Genomic DNA, 23,784 nt, shown 5'->3' with positions numbered 1-23,784 from the left:
GGGAGGATGTTATTGATCATCAGTAATACATGACAGACGTAGTCATCCGTTGGATTTAACGGGATCAAATTGATGATTGTTTATATGTTTATTCATTTACGTCCTTGTGAGCTGCATATGCTAAACACTACTATATGAAGTGACTCGGCGAAACTGGATATCGATACAACGTTCATACAACATATCATGGTATGAACAAGGCACACGCTACTCTGGTCACGCGAATACAAGTTTTCTGGCGACATTACGGCCTGCTTGAGGTGATTCTGCTTTGCGTTTTATCGCTCCGCTGCCTGAGTTCGCCAACGCTGGCTTTCCCTGCACCTCGTCAGGGGCAAGCGCACGCGGCCTCAGTTCGGCTAATGGTTTTGGAAGTGATATTGGGGGCGTCGGGCGCGGGTACGAAGAGAAGAACCGATGCTCGAGAGCCTGATGTGGATTAGCTATGTCGTGTCACAAGGAGACATACCTTGATTGCAGATATTCGTGAAGACGGGTCATAGCGGAGCATCTCCCTTATAAGATCCTGGCCTTCTTTGCCTATCGAAGAGACCATGTTCCACCAGGGGTTCTTGGGATACGAACCTATTTCATGGTAATCTGGCAGTTTCGTGTGCCCCTTTTTGTCCGATCAGTGAGGAAAGTGAAAACCTTGTGCACCGGGGACTTACTGGCCAGTCTTGTTCGGTCGGCGTGCCCATAGCGTGAAACGTTTTCTTCAGTTGGTCTATATCAGTTTCGCCGGACAGGAAAGGCACTCGAAGAATGAGCTCAACGATGATCGTGCCCATTGACCAGATGTCGACCGCTGTAGAGTAGAACCGGGAGCCAAACAGCAGCTCCGGCGGTCGATACCATCTGGGAAAAAGCGTTAGTTGGGTCCAGTAGTACCTCTAGATCAAGACGCACCGAGTGATCACTTGGCATGTCATCTTACTGCCCGCATCCCCAAATTCCCGTGCAAGACCAAAATCCGCTATCTTCAGTTCCCCGTTCGCCGCTATGAGTAGATTGTTGGGCTTCAAATCCTGCAAGCTTAGCCTCGAACCATGGATTCATGACTCACCCGATGCAGCACCCCATTCCTATGTATGTATTCCAGTCCTCGCAAAGACATGGCTACCCAGCTCTTGATGTCCGCATTCTGGAAGATCAACGCTTTGTCGCGAATGACAGCTTCGAGATCGGTATCGAGGAATTCTAGAACAAGATTGATATTCTGCTTGACGGAAAACACATCGAGCAGCTACGAGCAATGGTCTCAGCCTGATATACAAACCTTGGGAACAGATTTCTTACCCACAGCAATGATGTTGGGATGATGTAGCTCCTGCAGAAATTTGACTTCCCGCAAAGCTGTCATGTCCAGTCCATCTTTCATCTCGCCAACCTTGATCTTTTTTATCGCGATTTTGCGGCCGGTACTCTTCTCAGTTCCTGGTCACAATTCTAAGCACAAATCGGACTCAATCGCAAACGCGATCACGGACCTTTGTATACATTTGCAAAGGTACCCTCACCGACCTTGACGCCCTTGTCCCCTAATTTTGCGGAAATCGAATCAGCAGATGCCCGGCAGGCTGATCAGGCTGACCAATGAACTCACACCTTGATGCTCGCTGGACATTTTCTCTTACGGCGAGATCCATACTCGAAGCTGAAAAAGTTGCCGACTGCTCAAACACCCCTGGCAACAATGAGTGGAGGAATTCAATTTAGATGCAAGTGATAGCCCATGATATTATGGGAATAGACGTGAAGCATGATGTCATAGGCGCGCGCAAGGCTTTTTCCATTCAGGCTTGCGAAGCTTTCAGCCTTATAATATGAACAAATATACAACATAGAGACGCAGCATGCTTAGACTGTTCGCTACTGGCGTAATCAGTCCATCGCAGAGGCTGACAGTACCGCCACCGACTGTCGATGAGCTTGCTGAAGCGTTGCCGTTATGCAACATGTTGATGGTGATTCAGGTCGCCTACACCGCATCCTGGGGAACAACCTGGCAATCAGCTTTGGCGTAGGTCGCATATGAGATGACGGACGATCGGAACAAATCGAAGGCGTGCAAGACCAAATCAGAGGCATGTAATGCAAAGATGTTCATGCGGATTGTGGGGACTACGAACGAGATTGCTACTAGGCCGATGTGAGGTTTACCCTCGACCGCTTCGCGTAGCGAGCATTGCTGTAGCCATTGCCGCAGCCCAAAACGCTCAGAAGTGGTGCAGATATTGCACATGCAGCGGTTCTCGTCCAGCTGTCATCGTGGATCCAGCGGATTCCCCCCTGGATAACCTCGGGGTGAGGGCAAAGTGTTGGTCATACTGGTTGGCGATAAAGTCGTCCGTATCGGAGGCAGCCGTAACGGCGGTAATTGAACTCCAGCGGAATGCCCATCTGGTTGTGTCGAACGCGAAAAAGATTCAGACGTCTCAAAAGCTGAGCGAGAGAATGGCGAGGTCGTGGGAAGTCCAGGTGGATGGGCCATGGAAAGGTCGAGGGGCGGAAGATTAGGTCTTGGCTATTGTAAGTTCTTTCGTCAGATACATGTAAATTGGTGGACTTTAGATACTCACGTGAGCTCGATCAATTAATTCCGGATTAGTGGCGTGATCTAGCTCGAGGCGACGGCGATCAGACGAATGCTGGTCGTTCAACAAAGCAGGTAAACGATGGTCCGTACGATTCCCGCTATCGCTGTTGACACTCGTATGCGAGGTAAAGTCATGACCGTCTGGGGTTGCTGCATGATCGGGTACGCCTTCTCGAGCTTTGTCTTCTGCCCCAGCTTGCCATCTCCGTAATTCATTCCTCATTTGCTCATTCTCGTCGAGTAATTTTCGTAGATCTTCTTGAAGCCTTCTATTGGCGGATTCTAAAGAGGCGATGCGCACATCCGCATCCAGCGGTTTCGTTCCTTCTGGTGACTGAGACATACGCCTGGCTGCAGATCCAGACCACGCATGACCCTCATTACCTTCTCCGCCGTCTACATGATTGCGTCTGACAGTCGAGGAGCGAGATGGGAGCGATGAGGATGAGTGTCCACTATGTGAGAGACTTTCATCCAATTGTCGTATCAGAACTTCTTTCTCCGACTCCAAAACTCGGATTCTTTCCTCAAGGTTGTCTTGATATCCCTTTTTTCGACTCCTAAATCGCTGAGCGGCTAAGCGATTCGCCTCGCGTCGGCGGACTGGAAAGGATTCAGCGAATGGGGAACTCATATTGATAAGGTAGACTCACCGGAAGCAGTGCCTGTCGAGGGTCCGGGAAGGTTCGCTCTGCTCTGATAGGCATGAGGATCTATTTCTGGGGACAGGGGCGACAACTGGGGAGGACTCCGGCTGGAAGAGGGCGAAGCAGAAGGCGAGACTGCCCTGCGTTTGACGAGCTGCGAAGGGGAGAGAGGAGGGTGGTTATGGTTGATATTGGACATGGTAGCTTGGTGGAGAATCCTGCATTACACTGGCTTTGTTCTTCTGTCTGGGAGACGCGAATAAGCAGTGAAGGAAAGATCAGAACGGGGGTTGGGGTGATTAATCGCGAAAATCGTAATGGGACCGGTGTGCTGGAATCGGATTATTGACCGCAGGGTGAGTTCCTGAGGGTTTGACCGTGTCTCACAACAGCATCCAATGCTATTGGTCCGATCGAGGGTTATTCGTGAGGGTCAATATCGCTCTCAAGATATGTTCATGTATGAACTCGGAATGTTTGTTGCGCAAAGTGAGGCATGGTGTATGCATGTGTAACCTTGGCCGTAGCCGTGATCACTCTGTTGGTGAGGAGGTCAAGGAGATTAATTATGGGGAGATTCCAGCAAACAGTCGAGAATGCAAGAGATCACATCCGCGTAATCTTAACCCTGAAGTAAAATGCCTCATTCTGCCTCTTTGGGACAAACCAACCAAGCAAGCAAGGGAGTACGTATAGCTTGATTACTTGATCGGGTAGAGACGCGGCACCGTCATCATCGAAATCATGCCGAAAACTTTAAATGAGGTCAGCCAACCTTAGTCAATAGGTTGCAAGCAGATGCGAGATTCGTCATGATGGCGTACGAAAGCTAATGACGGTTGAACGTGCAAGATCTTTATGCTAGATACATTCCACCTGCTGATTATGCATGCAACACGGCATTACATCGCTGGCACAACGACGACTCGGCTTCCGCGACGTGCAACCAACACCGAGGGCATTGGAAGCCTCTGGCTGCGACCAAACGGACATTTATGTGTGAGTGATCCGAGTGCAATATTGAGTGATATTCCCATTCGGAACTCGCCGAAAGCGCCGATTCGTGCAGATCGACATCCGACACGCCGAGCAGTGCCGAAAGTGATTGTGCTGACATGTTCTTGCGTCAGCATATGAATCATTTTCGTTTTGAAACAACGCACTATCATGTCCCATGAGATCGCTGAGGTACACATGCGCTTGACTTGAAACATTGATACGCCTAAAAATATCCCCGGCTGCGTCAGCATCAAAGTTGTTCAGATTTGTATGACTCACCTATCGGCACGAGCTTGCTCCACGAGTTTTTGGACCTCCGCCCTCACGGCAAGGATACGACTCATCTCGTGTGAAACTGCAGGGTTAAACCAAGATGACTGATACAAAGTTTAGCGCGATTCCTACAAACCTTGAACTTACGTTGGGTGTCCATGAGTCCAGGAACACCGAATTGCTTGTGCCTTGCATATACTCGTATAATTCCTCGGCCAAATGAGGTGTTATCGGTGCCAGGATTTGAGTCATGCGAGCAAGAGTCTGGAATGTCAGCATGGGGCTATGAGCGAATAAACTCACGTAGTAGAGAACGGACACGACAGCAATTCTAGTCGGGTCATCTTTCGCATTGCAATACAAGATATCCTTGACTGCGTCGAAATAGAACGCAGAAAGCGTGCTCGATGCAAAAGTCGTCGCGGAATGCAGGACTGCTACATTTAGTCCCATTCTATTCAGTTGCGACTCACCCTTGTTGAACGAATATGCGTCATAAGCATCCCGTGCGACTTTTTCTAGCTCACTTAGCTCGTGCAGAATGTATCGGTCAACCTGACGTCAGCTCGATCACGCATGAGTTGACTCACAAGTCGCAAAGATACGTTCTCCGGTGCTTCTGGATTGGCATTTGCTGTATTCGCCAGCAGAAATCGTAAAGGGTTTCTCAGCTTTCTCATGTTCTCCGTGGCATTGGAGATTGAAGTTGGGCCGATAGACGCATCATCGGTGTAGTCAACGGAAGCTACCCATGACCGTAATATATCGGCACCGCGAGGGGGAATGTCCTAAATACATTAGCTTATTCGCACAGCGGTCTACTCACCTTAGTACCATGAATGATTTCCATGGGTGACAAGCCGTTTCCCGCCGACTTGCTCATCTTATTGCCCTTCTCGTCCATGACGAAACCATGCGTGATCACCGTACCATACGGTGGTCGTCCTTCCGGGCGAGAGATGAGTCTGGTGAGGAGAGACGATTGAAACCAGCCCCTGTGTTGGTCAGATCCTTCGAGGTACACATCTGCCAGAGGCTGTCGGTTTTGATCTTCCAGCAATGTCCACGATGATCCACTGTCGAACCAGACATCAAGGGTATCATAGCCTCGTGTGAGTTTTTGTCCCTGCAAATGTTGCGGGATGAAATCTTCAATCGGACCTTGCCACCAGTGATCAACACCCTTGACATCCAGCACGTCAATGATGTGTTGCAGGGTCGCGTCGTCCATTTGGGGTCCTTCATCTCCGAACAGTGAGGGGATAGGTACTCCCCAACTCCTTTGCCTAGAAATGCACCATTCCGATCGAGAGGTGATAAACGATTCTAGACGCTTTTGCGCTGATCTAAATTAGCGAAATTTCAGAGCAATGGCACTTACAAATCGGCGGATGAAAGTGAACTTTGCTCAATGCCTCCACGGCGGTGTTCTTGATGCCCTCCACATCCGCAAACCACTGCAGAGTAGCTCGGACTATAATTGGCTTCTTGGATTTCCAATCATAAGGATATCGATGTTCAATCTTTTGCTCGGCAAGCAGCACACCTTGGTTCCGTAGTATCTCCACCACGGCGTCCGATCCATCACCAAGGACCTCTTTACCAATCAAGGCTGTGGCAATACCATCTTCTGTCCACTTCGCCAGATCTGAGGTGAATCGACCCTCATCATTCACTGGACAACGCAATTCATCGGGCAGGATCCCAGCCGTCATGGCAGCTTCGTAATCTTCATGGCCGTGAGCAGGAGCAGAATGGACTAGACCAGTACCAGCTTGAGCCGTCACGTGCCTCGCTGCCATGACATACGGTCTTGACTGTGATGAAGAGCCAGAGTGGAATAAACTGGTATATCGAGTGCCCACAAGCTCGGATCCTACTATATCAGCTAGCTTTTCCTTCAAAACGACTTACCTCGGAGTCGACCCAGCACCTCAAGCGGGTCTAGAATGTCTTGCATGGGTTGCAAGCGGTCTGACCCGATGACCAGCTTCCGTCCCTTGCTCGTCTCCACCACGGCATATTCCATATCATTGTGAACGGCCACACCCTATCTATCAGCTCTATCGTAGGCATTTTGACTTACCATATTCGCAGGCAAGGTCCACGGCGTCGTTGTCCAAATAGCTAATTCCAATTCCCCCTGTCCTCCACATTTCTTCTGATACACCTCACGCAATGTCTCCGACATGTCTTCCTGTGCTACTGGGAAGCCGACATATACCGACCTGGACTTGTGACCATCTTTGTAGCTGAGTTCAGCCTCGGCCAAGGCTGTGCGTGATGAAGGGGAATAATATGTCGGACGTAGTCTATGTGTAATGAAGCCTGACGTGTCAGCCTGGATTTCAGCGGAAAAGCGCTCACCTCTTTGTACCATGGTCTTAAATAGTCTAAGCTGCCGTATCTCGAAGTCATGATCTAATGGTCAGCTCCGCCAAAATTCTGGTGACTTACCTAAAGTTCTATATATACCCTTCTGTCCGTCCCAATCCGCCATTACACCTAATGCTTTCATCTCACTCTTCTGTATATCGATCGCCTCCAGAGCAACCTTCCTAGCTTCCTGCCGCACTTGTAAAGGTTGCATGGAAAGATGTGATTTCTGTCGAAAGGTCAGCTGATCCTTGACGGCTTGTAACTTACCCCTATCGCGGCCAAAGCTTTGTGCTCGATGGGCAAACCATGACAGTCCCATCCCGGCACGTAGCTGTGATGGATGAGCTCAGCCATGAAACGACGTGCAACCATTGGACATACTGGACACGCTTGCCCCTTATCAGATTGTAACGATTGATGATATCTTTCAATACTTTGTTCAATGCGTGCCCTACAATCACGCGATTCAGCACTGAGCACGATCTGAATGAAGGGAAATAATTCACCCATGTGTAAGTTGCCATTAGCGTACGGTGGTCCATCGTGAAGCACGAACAATGGTTTCTCCTTCCTTCTTATCTACGTCCTGATCAGATTTTACCATAGCCGTGGGCTTGCTCGCTTGCTCACTCACTTGCTCCTTGTACAGCTGATCCGAAGTTTTATAACGATATTTCTTCTCCGCTGCTACTATATCCTTGTGTTTGAGAGGAAAATTCGTCTTTGGGAGGAGAAGAGTGTGCGAGTAGGCTTTCTTCTGGTCCACAGCGGCTGCAGTCACTGAACTAGCGTTGCGAGCTTGATGGTAGCATTTTGGAGAGAATGCGAGGTGACACGAAATAAACCGGAGGGAACTATTAGGTACACCAGATAGCCTGAGCATCATCTATACAACTTCGACGAGCAGCAGGAGTCGGATGTTTTGAGTTGTAGTCCGACAACGGCGACTTGTGCTGTGCTGTGTCAAGATGTAGCTGCAGCGTACTTGATCACTAGATCATCATATCATTATATCTCGGATTCTAGCTCGATACCATTCTCTTCTGACTTTATCTGACATGATGATGGGCGGCAGCCTCCGAACTTCGCTCAGTGTCAAGTCACGTGATTGAAAGACTGGTAAATCAGATGTTGATTTCTCCACGTGGCGTCGCCCTGATCTTACGCCAGACGCGCCCCTCTTTGTCTCCCTAAAAGTGAAATCATCCCAATCCCATACTTACTATTCACCTAATTCTGATCAGTATTCTTCAACTCAACAGCAGTCGTTCTTCCAATTCTCTTGTGCTCCTCGGGAGATGTCAACCCTAGTAGCTTCCCGGGGAGATCTGGACATGCGCGATTCACACGGTATCATTGCGCATCCACTCTCCAACGTCTTGCCTCGTTCAACTCAGCAAGTGGCCAGCAGAACCGTTCCGCTGCCAAACACAATGGAGGTCTCCAAGAGCAAAGCCGTCGATCATCAAAATCTCAAGAACAATTTCGACGTGTTCAAATCGTGGAAGAAAGGCGTCCCCGTGGTTGAAGGCCCAAAAGGGTCAGGGCCCTCCAGTAGAGATGTACTTGCGTCGCTCAACATCAATACTACCAGTCGCTCGCGTCCTTCGGCTTCCGCATCCATTCCTCGCCCTTCAGCTGCGCCAGACGTCTTCGCACCAGAGGTCAAGGCTGTCTCCGTGCGCCGTCTTGACGATCTACCCCTGAGTAACTCGAAACGTCCCAGAGAAGCCTCTCAAATATCCCCTACATCGGGGATTCCCAAGCGGGCAAAGCTCGAACGAGAGGCCGAGTCCGTTTCCAAGATTGCGAGAGCCGAGGAAGAAAAGTGGAGGGCAAAATGGGTCAAAGTCTTCCCGAATTTGGTCTTCCATTTCGAGATCGGGTCTGAGGAGGGAGCAGGGAAATACTTGGGACATCGCGTGTCTCGCCTGGGTGCGGTGAGTACATCTTTGGACTTCTAGGCAATCGAGCGCTCATGTCCGTCACCTAGAAAATTGATCAATTCTTTTCGACTCGTGTGACACACTTGATCGTCAAAAGCAATGCTTCACCTCAAAAAGCGAAACCTCTCGCGCCCTCACGGCGAGACGTCAACAAAGATAGCTCCAAAAACCCTTTCCTAGACGGCACGGGTGTCACAGACCTCGCTCAGAAAGCTGAAGCTCTCAACATCAAGGTATGGACCGTAAAGAGTCAGTGTCTCGTTTCTGAACCGCGAGCCACAGCTAATCCTCCATCGCAGAGCTCACGGATATCCTTTCGCGCATATCGCCTATCGAGAATTCCAACCATGATTCCCTCTCTACCCTTCTGGAAGATGAGAAGATCAATGGAACTCGCGAACGAGACTTGACAGCGCCCAGACCAGATCACTACTACTTCAAGCCGGGAAGCAAATATCTTCTCATCGAGGATGCTACCGCGAAGCATCGAACAATTATGGTCAAAGAGTACGCATTCAGCCAGAAGGAAGGCCCAGAATGGCCTACCCTGTATGAAGGGTTCTTGCAAATCTCATCCTCTATGCAGACCACCGTTCCCGTGGAGAAAATCAGAGAGAGAGCTTGGAAGCTTTACGTCGAAAGGCAGCCTTTCGAAGGCGAACAGCCTCCCCTTGACCTGAAACGCTCTACTTCTCTTCGATCGTTCCCTACTACGCCCAAATTGCCCGAAGCGCAACCATACTACAACGCGTCCGGCAACAGTGTCACACTAACCTCGACTATCGCATCTACCTCCACCGCTGGCACTCCTGTCTTCGGTGGCTTTGACGGTTTGCCTGGTCTTGGCGCCAACAAAGATCGAGCCATCATGCAAATGTCCAAACGAGTCCAAGTGTTAAAAGGCAATGCTCGTCTTGCGGCAGCGGCTAAGCGAGAAGACCCTCCGTGTGACGCGACCTCCACCTTACCCAGCCGCAGCGTCAGTACGGGAAACTCTCAACCGGCGAAGACTTTTATTACTCAGGATCAGCTTGTCAAGATGTTACAGCAAGCCCGAGAACCAATTCAGGAGACCGAGGTGACGGTGCAGATGCGAATGAGGAATCGAGAAAAGGTAGATATGGGATTGAAGGGAAGAGAACAAGATACCGCGGCAGGTTATTGCGAGAACTGTCGACTACGGTACACAGATTTATCTGTGGTGAGTTGATCGCCATACTTGCTTTTCCTTCATGCTGACTTGTCTGCCTGCAGCACATCGCCTCGAAGAAACACAGACGTTTCGCAACTAATGACGAGAACTTTGAAGATTTGGACCGTCTGCTTTACTCCTTACAGCGCCCTTTCCACCCAGCAACTGTGAATCTGCGGTATCCACCCTGTAATGGTCATCACACCAGAACCGCTGATTGTCATAAGTGCCACGTCGACATGGCGTCCGAGGAAGGAAGCGACGAAGACACGAGTAGTGAAGCTGAGACAAGATGTTTCAGCGAGGACAGTGATCCTTTTCTAGGGCTGGATTATGCCCCATATTGAGAAACGGCCAAACTCGGCGAGGCAGTACCTGAACTGTATTGAGGCAGTCTCATCGGTTGAACAGTTCGGATTATTTATTTCTTGTTTGTACACTTGAATCCATCCTAATAGCATGACCCCCAGTTTTCGTAGCATTAGCATTTCACGGTATAGTAGATAGTATGTTTGTGATGTAATGACTCTATGTTGACAGTATACAGTATTGTTTCGTCCCGTGCAACCCGGACGTCACCTCGTCAGCTTGAACACCTGCCGCTCCTTATTTGGCGGTCGCGAAACCTACTTCGCAAATAAGCCACACTACTGAACGACAGGCTGCACATGTCAGGATGGCTGAAGGGCTCGTCACGGACTTCAGGGATCCTCTTGAATCGAATGTCTACCTGAAGCCTTGCGGAACAGTCTTATCATCCATTGACGCCGAAGGACGAGTCATGTTTGACCATGCGGTCCAAAAGATTGCAGCCAACCTTCCGTCCCCCCACACACACTCGCGTCATTTGGCGAGGCTCTCCTCGATGATGTATTGACATGCATTTGCGCTATAATAATAAGTACACTCATGATCGTATGACTGATTACAAACAGGTGCGAAGCCCTTGGCACATTGCGGAGCAGCAGACTAGCAATTGGCTAAAATCTCCTTCTACTCATATTCGCTGCCGAAATCGTCAGAGGGTGGAGGATTATCCTTGAGCCATTGAAGCAGCTCAGGCGGATATTCAGACAAGGCCAACTCGGCAGGAGGCTCTCTGGGATACATGAGGTTCATGTACCCTCTTTTTGCGTTTTGGCGAACCCAGATCTCTTGTTCGTAGGTCCTGAGCGTTACTGGCATGTAAACAGTCACTGGCTGAGTTTGTCCCGTTCGGTGCTGACATGGAAATCAAGCGGACACAAGTCAGCGTAGCTTCACCACAACATCGCTGTCTTCACCCACGAGTCTGGCCATCGCTTGCGCGTGTACGGAAGGATTCCTTGATTGACACAGTCAGCCAACGACTGCACGCTCTCGAGCATGATCTCGCCCACTCACCACATCAGATCGAGGAAAACACAAACGCACGAGCCTGTCAGAGACAGTCCTTCACCTGCCACCTTGATGGATGCTAGCAGGCAGAGCGATTCTTCTGTACTTTCGTTGAACTTTTGAGCGTATTGTGCTCGTTCGGACATACTCATGTCAGCCGACAATTTCTGCACGGTAAACCCTTCTTGCACCAGAATAGCTTCAGCCCTGGACCATCTGGTCAGCTTGATCACGTTGCTTCTCGACTTTTGGACTTACACGGCATCGGTTCTATGGAAATGTCGACTGGCAATCGCTTTGTCAGTAAAGGCTACTCGTGAAGTTGACTTACAAAACTACCAATTTTCCTTGCGAGCGGCCTTGTAAGAAATATCGGAACCATTTCATCTTGATCGAGTCTTTCGAACAGAGAGATTTCCATTGTTTCTGATACCAATTCTTTTTTGCGATGATCTCGTTCAGCCATTCCCCAATTGACTGTTTCTGGTTCCAGGATAACAACGTTCGATCCTCGATGCCTTCCAGGCCATCCATGAGCAATTGGTTGCTCAACCAGAACACTTTGACCGTAATTGGTGGAAGAGGTTCATTCCCGACATTGTCATTGAGTCGCCTCAAAGACCAGATTTCGCATAATTTTCTGAGTTTGTCCATATTGGGGGGTCTTGACAAGGCTTGGCAGATTACGTTGCTATGGAGATAGGATGAGTCCGTAAGAGCACCGGGAAGATCAAACAGGCTTGTATAGGCGCCAAGCTCGATCAGATGGTTCTGTATGGGTGTTCCCGTCAGGATGTGTATGTGCCTTTTGTGAAGTTGAGCTACGTGCTCAAATTGAAGAGTATTGCAGTTGTGGACCCGACTACTCTCACTCAAAGGTCAGAATTGCTGTATGAATAGAAATGCTAGAGATAGGCTTACTGTCCTTCATCGAGTATTACCCGATAAAAATGGATGTTGTTTACGATGTTGCTTTTTCTGGCTCCAGGTCGTAAAGCCTCGTAGGAAGTGAGCACAATTGACGATGATATGTACGGATGCACGTTGCAGGATGTCTGATTGTCGTAGTGGTTATATATCACGAGAGGGCGGTTTTCAGGTCTATCTTGACCTCCATCTTCGTACTCCCCCCAAGCTTTCTGACCTTTCCAGTGAGTTTTGATCAATGATTTCCAGACTTCAAGCACTGTTTTGGGACAGATGATCAATGTGGCTGACGACCTTACTATGTCTGCTGATGATGTGGAAGACGGCTCATTTTGCATCTCATCGGCATTCGACCAGAATCGGGGGATGCATCCTGGTCTAGGTTGATTTTGTGCAGGTGGCTCGTCGATGTATATTTCCGACAATTTGTATTCCTTGGGAAGTCGGTAAGTTGGCTCTAGGGGATCCCCACCTTGATCTGAGCAAGATGATAAGCGTCACTCTTTCCCAACCGGCGAATTTGAGCTCACTTTTTGCCCACTGATCCGCAGCGGTCAAAGTGGCCTCGATGAGTGCAAGTACGATTGCGCTTTTACCGGTTCCCATTTGTCATGCCGCAGAACAGAATCTTAAAATTCCCATCGTGGTGGCGAAAGGTCATGCGCCTCACCTCGTCTGCGAGGATCATGCCTTTGCCTTGGAGGGGCCTGATCTCTTCGTGACCCAGCGTGTCGGAGAAGTCTTGACTCCACTCGTCGCCGCCCTCATGACGCCATGAATGAGGGAAGGAAGAGAGATCTAAGTACTGCAGATCCTTGAGAGATGGATCATGTCGTACCATTGCTTCGTATAACGATCTATAGTCATTTTCCATGAAAAGCATCTTGGAGAGTCCAGCCTTTTGGTGATCGAAGAATTTCTCCCCGGTACGAGGTCCTTAGGTGTCTAGTCAGCTGGGACATAATCTTTTACAGAATAAGCCATGGTGTCAGCTGGACTTTGAGACGCACCCGGATAAGAAAGGGGTAGTGCTTGCTGTTGTGACATCGTCAGCCACGGTGGTCTTGCAGCCGCCTGGGTCTAAATTACTATCGATAGAGGGGCTAAGGGAATGGATATATGTTTTAACTCAGAGGTGGAAGCAGAAGGTCACCATAATGAGATACTCCAAAGAGGATGAAGAAGAGAGGAAAAGAGGAAGGAAAGAAAAGGGAGAAGGAAAGAGGGATAGGAGCGATTCATGTGCGTAAATAGTGTTTTAAGCGGCTCAGAGGCTGATTATAGTGGGTCTGTGCGTTAATTAATGTTTGATGGAATGGTTGACTCAACTCCGTTCGATTTGTTACAGTGCTATCGACGCGCCTGCCAGAAGGTCAGTGCGTTCTCGTGCTAACAAGCAGGTACAGTTCGCTTCATTCGAGAATTGTTGGTCGTCAGTAGGTGCTAAAAATCAGGTGTTCCGCATGATTTCATGCATCAAAATTTAACATAGATATACCGGTAGGTAACAAGACGTTCAGTAAGTGACAAGATACCACAAGGCTCGTTCTTTTCTTCTTAACGCTGGGCTGAGGGAGTTTCGTCATTACTTTTCCTCGGTCAAGAGGTACCTCACAACTCCTCCAACAATCTCTCCCACATTCACCATGCCTTCTAGAACCTTGACCCTTCTTTCCACTTCGATCCTCTTCTTTTCCTGCAGATCCTTGCCTCTAACGAGGTATTCCATCACTCTAGCTGCGTTCGACATCGCTTCTTTGGTCTCGTCAGGAAATTTACTGAGCGCTTCAGTTAATTCAGCTTGTAAGCGTTCAATATCCTCTTCAGAATCAGGTTGATCAGGTTCAGGTTCTTCCGCAGCGGCGATACCATCCAATACTTTGAGTACTTTAGTGATGAACACGTCAACCCTTGCCGCGGTAAATCCTTTCGCGCTGAGTTGCTTTTCCCATTCCCTTCCGGCTATGAAACATTCGTCGGTAGCGTAAAGATCGGCTTGAAGCGCCCGTCGAGCGTGATCAATATCGTGAGCAATGAGACAAGTATGAGCGATCCAATTGTCAGGTTCGTGTTTCGCTAATGAGGTTCGTACCAGGGTCAGGTGTGCCTGTATCGTCTTGGCACTGAGCTTGATCGGGTGCTCTTGCGGTTCTGATGCTGACGTAGTGATCGACGGTTTGGTTGAGTTTGCCGTATCAGAGTGGGCCGGGGAGTCCTGAAGGGGAACGGAACGGTTGGCCAAACCATTAGTGGGAGGAGCAGCGGTCAATGGAGTGGGAGGCAGGATGTGAGGGGTGACATGGTCAGAACTTCGCCCAGTCTGTTGAGTATCGTTGTCAGAGGCCACCGGGCTTTCCGACTCGGCCCTACTAATCGTTTTGAGGGTTGGAAGGAACGGCGGCAGACTGACTGCATTTGTAGGTCGTCCCGCTTCTGCTTGGTGTGGAGCAGCAGTATTGTTCGCTTCGACTGGAGGAGGATATAAGCTTTTTGTCAGATCAGATATGGCTTGAGCCGTGGATGCAGGCGCCTTGATCTGAGAAAGGTCAGCAGAGCCATCGTCATGATCGGCAGCACCTTCGCTGTCCGGTTGGACCTGGCCGTCATCTTGGTCACGACTAGTCTGGCGGGCTCGTTTCGGCGGATGTTGAGGTTGTCTGAGGGGGAGCTAGTCAGTCTGGCGAACCTATGACCTCTTGGCTCGGACACAGCTCACGAGTCTATGTGCGACAGCTCGTCTGTCGCGCCTCTGCCTCGCTTTCCGCCCTCAATATCCGGACTGAGACTTCGTTCCTCCTTGATTTGCCCTTCCACTTCCATCTTCTCTTCTTCTTCATTTCTGTGCGCATCCTTCTCTCCTCTTGCCCAATCAGGCAAATCAGGGAAATCTGCTTCGACAGCAGCCGGGACGATTCGAGGTGGTTCGTGCAGCACTACAGTCAATTGACCGTCCCAGTTTTTCCACAAGGCTAGGTCCGCTTCATTCTCTTGTGCAAAGGAAGAGTCGAGTCTGATTGCCTTTCGATGAAGATCACTGATAGCTGCCATACCGGAAGCAGGATCGCTGAAGGTGACGTTGGCGTATCGAGGCAACGAGGGAGAAATGTGAAAGATGTCCACGGCGACGCTATACACTCCTTTATCAGCGGCTGATGGCTAATCATGGCGGGTATACGTACATCTCTCCGAATTGAGCGAACAGAATACCGATGTCTTTAGCTGAAGCCTCCTGAGGGAAGCTTTGAGATTGTTAGCGTCTCCATACCAATATCAACGAAAAACCAACTCACTGTGTCACGAAGATAGCGCCTTCTTGTGGTTGTATACCCTCATCCTCGCCATCCAAAACTGCGTCGGAAGCGCGTTGAGCGGAGCCCAGATCAAGTTTCAGATCATTGACTTCACTGTGCTCATCTCTGGAGATGATGGGAGGCGAGGAAGCAGCAGGTCGAGGTCGGTTGAAAGGCACCTTCAACCTGGTAGGGTCTGCATCGCCAGTTTGCCAGGGCCCGGGCTCTGAGCTCGCAGATGATTCAGGCTCTCCACCTCCCGGTCTCATGTAGATATCAGGTAAGGTCCTCTCCTTCCTTCTCTTGGTGTACGAGTTGCTTGCACCCACAGTGGCGATTCTGTCCGCCAGTGTATGACCTTCTACACCACTATCTTTGGGTATCCAAACCAAAGTCATATGCGCGTGGAGATATTCAGAGCAAATCTCCCGCCAAAGGCTGTCGAACTTGATCGCCTCGTCTCGAGAGGAAGTATCAATAGCGACGATCGCAGCTTGCGAATCGCAGAAGACCGTAAGTTCGTGCGAGATCGGGTTGCCATCCTTGATAGATTGCTGAATTAATTCCTTGAATCCTTCCGCAGCCTTGTACAAGCCACCAAGTTCCGCATCCAGTTCATCGCCATTTAGAATGAAACCCCTCATCTTGCTTCCACCAAGGTTCGAGTCCACTTTCCATTCTACTGCTGCACACCAAGCTTCTCCTGCTCTACTCGAACCATCAGCATACCATACGGAAGAGCGAGACGAGCATAGTTGTCGATGCAAGTCGATAGCGTCGTCTCGGTTGAGTGAGACATATTTCGTGATCGGAAGATGGGATGGCGGCAAGGAATGTACTGCCGCGGTGAAACCTCCGATGTTCACGGTCGTTGGATGAGTGGAAAGCTTCAGATCGGGTGGCCCATGCATCGGAGGTTTGGCAGCTGGACGAGGGAAGGAGGGACCAGATCGTCTTGCAGGGGGAGAGACCGGTCTTGATTGTCTTCTGAGGGGGTCGGAAACTAATGGTGCAGGAGGATATGCAACAGACGGTGGGGCTCGCACTGGAGCAGGTATCGAATTATATGTGTTTGCCGAGGGCCGATATGGATCATAATGATCCTCATAAGGACCGCGTGGTTGCTCGTATGGCGGATATGGCGGTCGAGAAGATTCTTGAGGATATGCCTCGTATGGACGGTAGGCTGATGGAGGTGGCGGTGCGGCTGTAGCGTATGGGAATGGGGGGAAGTCTCGAGGGGGTAATGGCGGAATGGTAGGGGGGAACGGTGGTCTTTCGCGATAAGCCCGATTGGGAGAATATCGGCCGGACTGTGTCGGCGGGAACGGTGGGAAGTGTGACATTACGCTGAGGAATCAAGATGACGATGATGGTTCAAGATCTTGAGCAGGAAGTGGTCTTCGGATGCTAGTGATCCCGTAAACGGCGAGTAAGCGATATCAAGATCAGTATTCTGTGAATAGTTATCAGCACGAGACTGGGCAATATCAGGCGTTTGGTCAAAGAACACAAAACTTACGAGATAGACGTGTCAGTCTCGATGCATGAGGGGCTCAACAATCCCTATCGACAAGATGTGAATGGAGGAGGGAGGGGGAGTGGTTAATCCAAAATTGCGGAATGGGCAGAGATCAAGGTGTTTTTGAGCAACAAGACGAGATCAGTAAAAGGCAGATGCCTGACTTCAGTGATCAGAACACAAGAAGTGAGTTTGGATGGTCGATGAGCCAATCTAGGTCGGGTCAATGACAGGACTATCGTATAGTCTGTCGAGTATGGAGTCAAAGAAGGATGAGATAAATGCAAGATGAGAGAGAGAGAGAGAGAGATATGGGTAATGGGACTCTTTTGAAGTGACACATGTGATTGATGTCTTACGTAACTCTTTCTGCGCTTAGTCTTCTGCGTCCCGCTTGTTTTTCCACCCGTCGTCGAAAAATCCAGGTATACTCGTATCCAAGCGTTCATGCTAAGCTTATCACTTGCATGCATACGCTCAATCCTGTCAGTCAATCACTCAAGATGGCCCCGCCAATGAGTGCTGATGCAAAACGACTTCGAGTAAGTCATAGTCAAGCCTGTCTCGAGCCTGTCGCTTGGATCTAGCTCAATGAGTGAAGTCATCTGATAGACCATAATTGTCTCCTTCCCGATACTGGTGGTCACAACCGCTATCTTGTACAGAAGAAGTAAGTGCACCCATGATACTATCACAAGTCGCGCTGATCCTCCAACCCTGTCGGCCAGCTATGCTAGGCGAAGAACAACGCAAAATACCGAGGGACATCACCGATCTCGCTACTGCTCAAGAACGAATTGGTCAAGTCGGAGGTGTCCCTTGGGAAGTGCAAGGGAGGGAAAACATAGCACGACAGTCGGAGACCACCCTCAGGAGTTGACATGTATGAGGCATACGAATCTATTGATAATCCCTCTCACGAAATATTACGATTATGATGAATGAAATCTGTTAAAACCCTCTTGGCAAATGCTGCACTGAGAGATTTGTGATTTTCATATGTATGTTGTCCAAATTCCATACCTGCCCAGCACTCCTCCTCTATGACTTGTTGGCGGGCAACACTTTTGTACCGGGAAGCACATATGGGTTAAGGGAGTAGTTGCACTGTGACCAGGAAGAGAAGGTCAGCAACAAAGCGTTTGCATTTCACGACGAGACAAGCAGACTGACGTTTGAATAAGCAACACCGGCACCGAAACTAAACGCGATGTTAGCTTTTACTATGGTAGCTTTTGTGGAAAGCATATCTGGACTCGCCCTGTGGAAAGAGCGACTGGCCATCCTCGTCCTGATTACAACGAAAATAGATTTAGCAGCGGATCCAAAAGCCTCGAGCCGGATATGCGGGGCGTCCCTCCTGACTTGCTGATCGCTATTACATGCAGGTGACTGTATTGTTGAAACCACTCACGTCTGAAAAGTAATACTGAAGCGACTACACCGACACCAAAGCCAAGACCAGCGTTAACGAGGAGGTCGGCAACCTAAAAGCCCGTCCAAAATCCCAAAATCAGCTTCTACAATCCTTTAAGCACTGTACAGATAGGCCTAGCTGGTCTCTTCACTCGAAGCTGCTTCACTTACACAGTTGTCGAACTGCAATAGAAGGGAGGTCAGTGAGCTCTGCAACCGGGCAGAATAGGCTTCGAAGAGAAATCATGCGACTCACCTTTCTAGCTATTTGATCCTCGCTTGGGATCGGCGCAGCGATAGGAGCTGGTGGAGCGGGGGTAGCGGCTGGTGCAGACATCTTGAATCCGTTTTGGTAGAGCAACTCAGCTGATTGGCCAGGATTTTCATCAAGTACTGATACATGAAGTTGACGTCAAGGAGCAAGGGTGAGAAGAAGACGGCGTCAGGCAGGAGGAACGCAACGGAATCAAATTCGCGCCGAACATCCGTTTCGTGCCCTGTGGCATCCACCTCGCGTACGGTGAAGCATTATTCCATGCAGTCTAGACAATGACATGACATGAGCTAGAACGCAGAGAAGATCGTGCAATATCTGCAAGGGGCAGGCAGTCATAAAGTCCCACTGACACTACATAGTAGCGTAGGTAGCATGACGCCGAAAGCGGATGGCAGATGAACAGAAAGGGGGACTTTGCCTACTTTAAGGATTAAAGGGTACGAACACGAGCATTGTAGAAGATGAATCAACTAAGAAATAAAACAACATCACAAACATATCAACATCCGCATACGTACACAAAAACATCATGCATCATCCATCTCATATTCTTGTTGCATGATTATCCACATCTCGCTCACATCTTTTGACTAAAGTCATACCTTTACTCACCCATCACTGACGTAGGCTATCTGTAGGTCTCATTGCTATAACATCGCTGTGACGTCCCAAGTCGGAAATACACGTACCTCAAAGGATCACCTTCACCAGCCCAGCCATTCTCCAACAGCTGTCCTCCTTTCAGTATCAGAACATTAGGATTGTGATCGACTGAGTTAAACCGGACTGTCCAAGCTATACAAGTACTTCGCCGACCTCTTCTTGCCCATTCGTAATCATCCATCTACTCATCTACTCATCATACTTGACCGTCATCCAAAATGCCGCCAAACATCATGAGCGACAATGAACTCTCGATAGCGGCCAACGAAACCCTTCACAGGCTGGTCGCTAGGGCACCGAATATAACGCCAAACTCCTTCCGTATGTCTGCGACACCTCTGATAGAACGAGAACACTGACCAGGTGTACATTCATGTACTTTAGAAACGAACACGGTGATAGCGGCATGTGTTATGTTTTTGGCGATATTGATAGCGTGGAATTTACCGATACTGAGGGACGCTATATCAGGACTGAAGGTGAGTTCCACCGTGACCTGTCTATGTCTGGTCGAACAAAGTCGATGCTGATGATCCAGTCGCAGTTACTGACAGTCGGTATCCACGAGCTATGTCATCTGATCGTGGGCCTTCTGTGCGGTGGACAAGTCGTCAGCATATGTATAGATCCCAACGACGGAGGAGCAACCCATGTCATGGGATTGATGAGGACCACTCCGCGGATACCACGTAATCCGTATGCTATGCCGACCTTCGCTCAGACGTTTTGGAGTCCGAGCGCTATAGGTACGCTGGCCTCGGGATACATCGGTTCATCGATCATTGGCTTCCTCTTTGTTGTAAGTGCTATGTCGCATCCACCGAGAGCGGAGGTGAAGCTGATATTGTGATCAGTTCTGCGGTTGTAAGTGAAGAACTTGAGGGAACGGAGAATGGTTCTTGACGGAAGAGAATGGTGTAGTCGATATCGTTGCGTCTAAGGCGGCTGCTTTGGTGATACATTTTGGATTGTTGGTACCTGTTCTGAGAGCGGATCACTGGATGTGAGTCATCAGAACGCTATCGTTATGCCGCGTTCAGCTGATACTTCTTGCAGCGCCTATGCTAGTATCATCGGCTGTGAGGTCATATTGATTGGGCTATGGTTCGGAGATCACGGAAACGTGGGTAGCTGAACCTTTTGCGCGGCGTGTCGCGAAGCTGACGGACCTAACTCATTTGACTCGAACAGGCCTTGCGGTTTTATGGTGCGTACAGTCCAATCCTGGAATATTGAGTATCACTGACAATATCGTGCTTCGCCTTAGTCCTCTTCGTCGGCGTCATGAATCTTTTCTATGTGGTATGGGATTATGTGGACGAGCGCCTGTTCGATAAGCGGAATACATCGGATTGTGCCCAGTTTTCTGAGCTGTTAGGTTGGCCGACAAGCTGTGAGATTATCTCTCAATTTCTGAGCACAATTCCCAACATGCTAAATCTGTGTAGCTTGGTTCATGTTCTGGTTTGTGTACGATTCACTGGTCTTCACCAGTGCGGTTTTCGCGGGTATATGCGTTTTCAGGGTGAGTTGAGTGATACTGCCATGATCGGTTTTAACCGATGCCAAGCTGATGAGATCATGCGAATCCGACTGTTTTGGCAATTTCACGAACAGCGGACCGATGATGAGATGTACCGAGAAGCGTGAGCTGTTGTCGTTCTCGCTGTCCGATTTGAGTGTATTCGCTAATTGGAATCAATGGTAGCTCACGATTCCTCCCAACTTGACGAGTGGTATCGAGCGGGTCTTTTTTTCGCACGTGTAGGTGATTAGATAGCAGAAATACCTTTTAGTCACGAGGATTTATTTAGATCATAACCCAAAAATTACGGACAATCGGTTCCCCGATCGCAGCCTAGTTTACCAAAATCAGCTGTGTGATGATGTGATCATGAATTTTAGCTGCTTTTCAGCATAATTCTTCCGCTTCGCTCGGGCATCGGTGTGCGCCTCTGCAAGCAAAATTGTACAGGTACTGGCATCTGGGTAGTAGTGGCGATCGTCTGCGTCCATGAGTTTTGTGCTGGGTTTGCCGGGGGAATAAGACCGATTTGAAAGGAGTACGGCGCGATTCAGGGGTTTTGAGATTATTGAGTAATCAAAAGGGCAATCGCCATCGAAATTTCATGGACAAGTAGTAAATAGACGAACGGCCTTTGTCATTACTCATCTCCTTATCATCGCTGCATCATCGTTGTTCTTGTTGATATACCATTTTCTGATCTGACATATACCCGCTTGTACATAGATCGCCCTGTACATCTCTTTCTTGTAATAAGAACTGTTAGGCGACCAAAACATAAAGGCACTTGTCAAGCGGTAAACAATCGGCCGATCTGATCTTCACCATCGACCGCTCAAGCATCCTTCGGATCAGCCAGAAACAACCCCTCCTTTGAGCACAACGGCCTACACCTGTGCAGCGCCGAACATGTCGGCAGATCTTCTCGACGTGACCAATCAATCTTTACAACAAGCTCTCGAGCCAGTATCAATCCCCACCTCATCCTCGCAAGCAACGTTCACGAACTGGGCCAAGACTTTCAAGTGTCAGCCGCAACGTGTGTTCGCGCCGACCACCTCGTTGCAATGCCGGCAAATCATCGAGCTAGCTAGACGAGAAGGTGCTCGAGTGCACCCTGTCGGTGTGGGGCATTCGCCCTCCGATCTAGCATGTACAAATGGCTGGCTGATCAGGATGGAAGGTCTAAAAGGTGTTGTCAAAGTGAGTATTGCTTACGCTTACGTGTGCCTGTATCTTCCGTATATGCTGGTCGCTGACTATCATTTCCGAACAGATCAATCATGAGAAGTTTTCTGCCACCTTCATGGCAGGTACAACACTCCACCAAGTGCATGCGTCCTTAGCTGCTGCATCGCCTGCCCTGGCATTGCGCAATATCGGCTCGATATCGGATCAAACTATAGGTGGTCTGATATCCACAGCATCCCACGGATCAGGTGTAAACTTTCCCGTACTCTCTCAGCACGTCCGATCACTCGTCTTAGTCTTGCCCTTACCCGGCGCACCGGTCGTCAGAGTTTCGCCCAACGATGACCCGGATCTGTTCAAAGCTAGTTTGTGCGGCTTAGGAGCGACCGGTCTGATGTTGGAAGTCGAGATTGAAGTCGAAGAGGCGTTCAGGCTGAAAGAGACTAAAGAGCCTAAATCGGTCGATGAAGTTCTAGATAATCTAGATGAGATCAAGAAGAGTGCTGAACACGTTAGAGTCTGGTGGTATCCCGATGGAAAGGGTATGATAGTTGGTCGAGCAAACAGGACATATCAAGTGAGTCAACATTCAGCTTGATGTTCATGTCCCCTGGTTTTGGCTGACGTTCGCCCCTTGTAGCCCGCTGAGCCTACCGCTTCGCTCCTCGCTCACATACTAGGCTTTCACGTCACCCAATTCTTCCTCTTCATATCTCGTATATTCCCGTCTTTCACGCCGCTAGTCGGAAGGTGGGCATGGTGGTTGTCGCAGGAAGAAAGCGAAGTCGTGGATGACGGATACAAGATCTTGAACTTTGACTGTCTGGTGAGTCGAGCAGAACATCAATATTGGCCACGACGCCGCATAACGATTTGCTGATTTTCCTTTGTCATTAGTTCCCTCAATACGCCTTGGAATGGGCAATCGACGCTTCGCTCGCCAAACAATGTCTACAAGAAATGCGGGTATGGCTGAATCAAGAAGCAGCAGATCACGATGGACTGAGGGTTCATTTCCCGATAGAGATACGGTGGTCTGCACAGGATGATATCTGGCTGAGTCCAAGTTATGGTAGAGAAACTTGTTGGATCGGTGTAGTAACTTACAGGTCAGTAGTCTCTATACTCAAGTCACCCCAACCCAATTACAAAGCCCTGACTGACTCGACTGCATTGAATAGGCCATACGGCTTAGCGGTACCCTACCGCAAATTCCATGAAAAATTCGCTGCCCTGCTTGCATCTCACGGCGGTCGACCGCATTGGGCTAAACAGCACTCTCTTCGACCAAAAGATCTCGAAGTGGTCTACCCGAAGTTCAACGACTTCAAAGCCGTCCTACAACGTGTAGACCCCAACGCAATCATGAGAAGCGAGAACGTAAGGAGGCATATAGATGGAGAAAATGTGCCGGACAGAATGTTCAAGACCAGGTAATCTGTCTTAGGCGGCCGGCATTGTCAAATGGAATGACTCTAGACGCGAGACCCGCCTGCTCGCATGTCATTCGTGATGGACAATATGGGTTTTTTGAGAAGTGTTTTGCGATAAGGTTGCATTT

General features: G+C 49.4%; 11 protein-coding genes across 11 annotated transcripts; 4 read left to right on the top strand and 7 right to left on the bottom strand.

Moving 5' to 3' along the window:
- Positions 1-216: 216 nt before the first annotated feature.
- I303_105415 (uncharacterized protein) lies at positions 217-1,649 on the bottom strand (the record flags this gene model as incomplete). The annotated part of the gene is made up of 8 exons (XM_065969158.1): positions 217-318; positions 470-619; positions 672-858; positions 910-1,019; positions 1,067-1,246; positions 1,304-1,437; positions 1,491-1,541; positions 1,607-1,649. 8 exons carry the CDS (start codon positions 1,647-1,649, stop codon positions 217-219), a joined length of 957 nt encoding a protein of 318 aa, XP_065825230.1.
- A 617-nt stretch (positions 1,650-2,266) lies between these two features.
- On the bottom strand, positions 2,267-3,445 carry I303_105414 (uncharacterized protein; the record flags this gene model as incomplete). Its single annotated transcript, XM_018408434.1, has 3 exons — positions 2,267-2,527; positions 2,583-3,202; positions 3,253-3,445. The coding sequence occupies 3 exons, from the start codon at positions 3,443-3,445 to the stop codon at positions 2,267-2,269; spliced, it is 1,074 nt and encodes a 357-aa protein (XP_018262125.1).
- A 502-nt stretch (positions 3,446-3,947) lies between these two features.
- Positions 3,948-7,407, bottom strand: I303_105413 (isoleucine-tRNA ligase; the record flags this gene model as incomplete). The annotated part of the gene is made up of 5 exons (XM_065969157.1): positions 3,948-4,000; positions 5,900-6,335; positions 7,165-7,228; positions 7,279-7,348; positions 7,404-7,407. The coding sequence occupies 5 exons, from the start codon at positions 7,405-7,407 to the stop codon at positions 3,948-3,950; spliced, it is 627 nt and encodes a 208-aa protein (XP_065825229.1).
- A 788-nt stretch (positions 7,408-8,195) lies between these two features.
- I303_105412 (uncharacterized protein) lies at positions 8,196-10,382 on the top strand (the record flags this gene model as incomplete). The annotated part of the gene is made up of 4 exons (XM_018408436.2): positions 8,196-8,837; positions 8,891-9,092; positions 9,143-10,044; positions 10,098-10,382. 4 exons carry the CDS (start codon positions 8,196-8,198, stop codon positions 10,380-10,382), a joined length of 2,031 nt encoding a protein of 676 aa, XP_018262127.2.
- Positions 10,383-11,028: 646 nt separating this feature from the next.
- I303_105411 (uncharacterized protein) lies at positions 11,029-12,066 on the bottom strand (the record flags this gene model as incomplete). The annotated part of the gene is made up of 5 exons (XM_018408437.1): positions 11,029-11,256; positions 11,323-11,359; positions 11,419-11,619; positions 11,671-11,697; positions 11,744-12,066. The coding sequence occupies 5 exons, from the start codon at positions 12,064-12,066 to the stop codon at positions 11,029-11,031; spliced, it is 816 nt and encodes a 271-aa protein (XP_018262128.1).
- A 263-nt stretch (positions 12,067-12,329) lies between these two features.
- Positions 12,330-13,386, bottom strand: I303_105410 (uncharacterized protein; the record flags this gene model as incomplete). Its single annotated transcript, XM_065969156.1, has 4 exons — positions 12,330-12,817; positions 12,870-12,879; positions 13,010-13,275; positions 13,350-13,386. The coding sequence occupies 4 exons, from the start codon at positions 13,384-13,386 to the stop codon at positions 12,330-12,332; spliced, it is 801 nt and encodes a 266-aa protein (XP_065825228.1).
- Positions 13,387-13,924: 538 nt separating this feature from the next.
- On the bottom strand, positions 13,925-16,975 carry I303_105409 (uncharacterized protein; the record flags this gene model as incomplete). Its single annotated transcript, XM_065969155.1, has 4 exons — positions 13,925-14,996; positions 15,056-15,466; positions 15,519-15,578; positions 15,630-16,975. The coding sequence occupies 4 exons, from the start codon at positions 16,973-16,975 to the stop codon at positions 13,925-13,927; spliced, it is 2,889 nt and encodes a 962-aa protein (XP_065825227.1).
- A 679-nt stretch (positions 16,976-17,654) lies between these two features.
- On the top strand, positions 17,655-18,031 carry I303_105408 (uncharacterized protein; the record flags this gene model as incomplete). Its single annotated transcript, XM_018408440.1, has 3 exons — positions 17,655-17,693; positions 17,764-17,821; positions 17,880-18,031. The coding sequence occupies 3 exons, from the start codon at positions 17,655-17,657 to the stop codon at positions 18,029-18,031; spliced, it is 249 nt and encodes an 82-aa protein (XP_018262131.1).
- Positions 18,032-18,192: 161 nt separating this feature from the next.
- Positions 18,193-18,904, bottom strand: I303_105407 (uncharacterized protein; the record flags this gene model as incomplete). Its single annotated transcript, XM_065969154.1, has 6 exons — positions 18,193-18,258; positions 18,325-18,352; positions 18,412-18,442; positions 18,566-18,638; positions 18,739-18,750; positions 18,824-18,904. The coding sequence occupies 6 exons, from the start codon at positions 18,902-18,904 to the stop codon at positions 18,193-18,195; spliced, it is 291 nt and encodes a 96-aa protein (XP_065825226.1).
- An 821-nt stretch (positions 18,905-19,725) lies between these two features.
- I303_105406 (uncharacterized protein) lies at positions 19,726-21,157 on the top strand (the record flags this gene model as incomplete). The annotated part of the gene is made up of 10 exons (XM_018408442.1): positions 19,726-19,828; positions 19,892-19,986; positions 20,052-20,306; positions 20,362-20,371; positions 20,429-20,510; positions 20,564-20,630; positions 20,699-20,714; positions 20,775-20,900; positions 20,956-21,032; positions 21,125-21,157. The coding sequence occupies 10 exons, from the start codon at positions 19,726-19,728 to the stop codon at positions 21,155-21,157; spliced, it is 864 nt and encodes a 287-aa protein (XP_018262133.1).
- A 784-nt stretch (positions 21,158-21,941) lies between these two features.
- Positions 21,942-23,660, top strand: I303_105405 (uncharacterized protein; the record flags this gene model as incomplete). Its single annotated transcript, XM_018408443.1, has 5 exons — positions 21,942-22,235; positions 22,309-22,800; positions 22,864-23,049; positions 23,121-23,332; positions 23,405-23,660. 5 exons carry the CDS (start codon positions 21,942-21,944, stop codon positions 23,658-23,660), a joined length of 1,440 nt encoding a protein of 479 aa, XP_018262134.1.
- Positions 23,661-23,784: the final 124 nt, after the last annotated feature.

This window comes from Kwoniella dejecticola, chromosome 6 (assembly GCF_000512565.2).
Source record: "Kwoniella dejecticola CBS 10117 chromosome 6, complete sequence".
In the NCBI taxonomy this organism is placed as follows: domain Eukaryota; kingdom Fungi; phylum Basidiomycota; class Tremellomycetes; order Tremellales; family Cryptococcaceae; genus Kwoniella; species Kwoniella dejecticola.
Note: the sequence above shows the minus strand (reverse complement) of the source record. Positions and strands in the feature narration are given on the sequence as shown.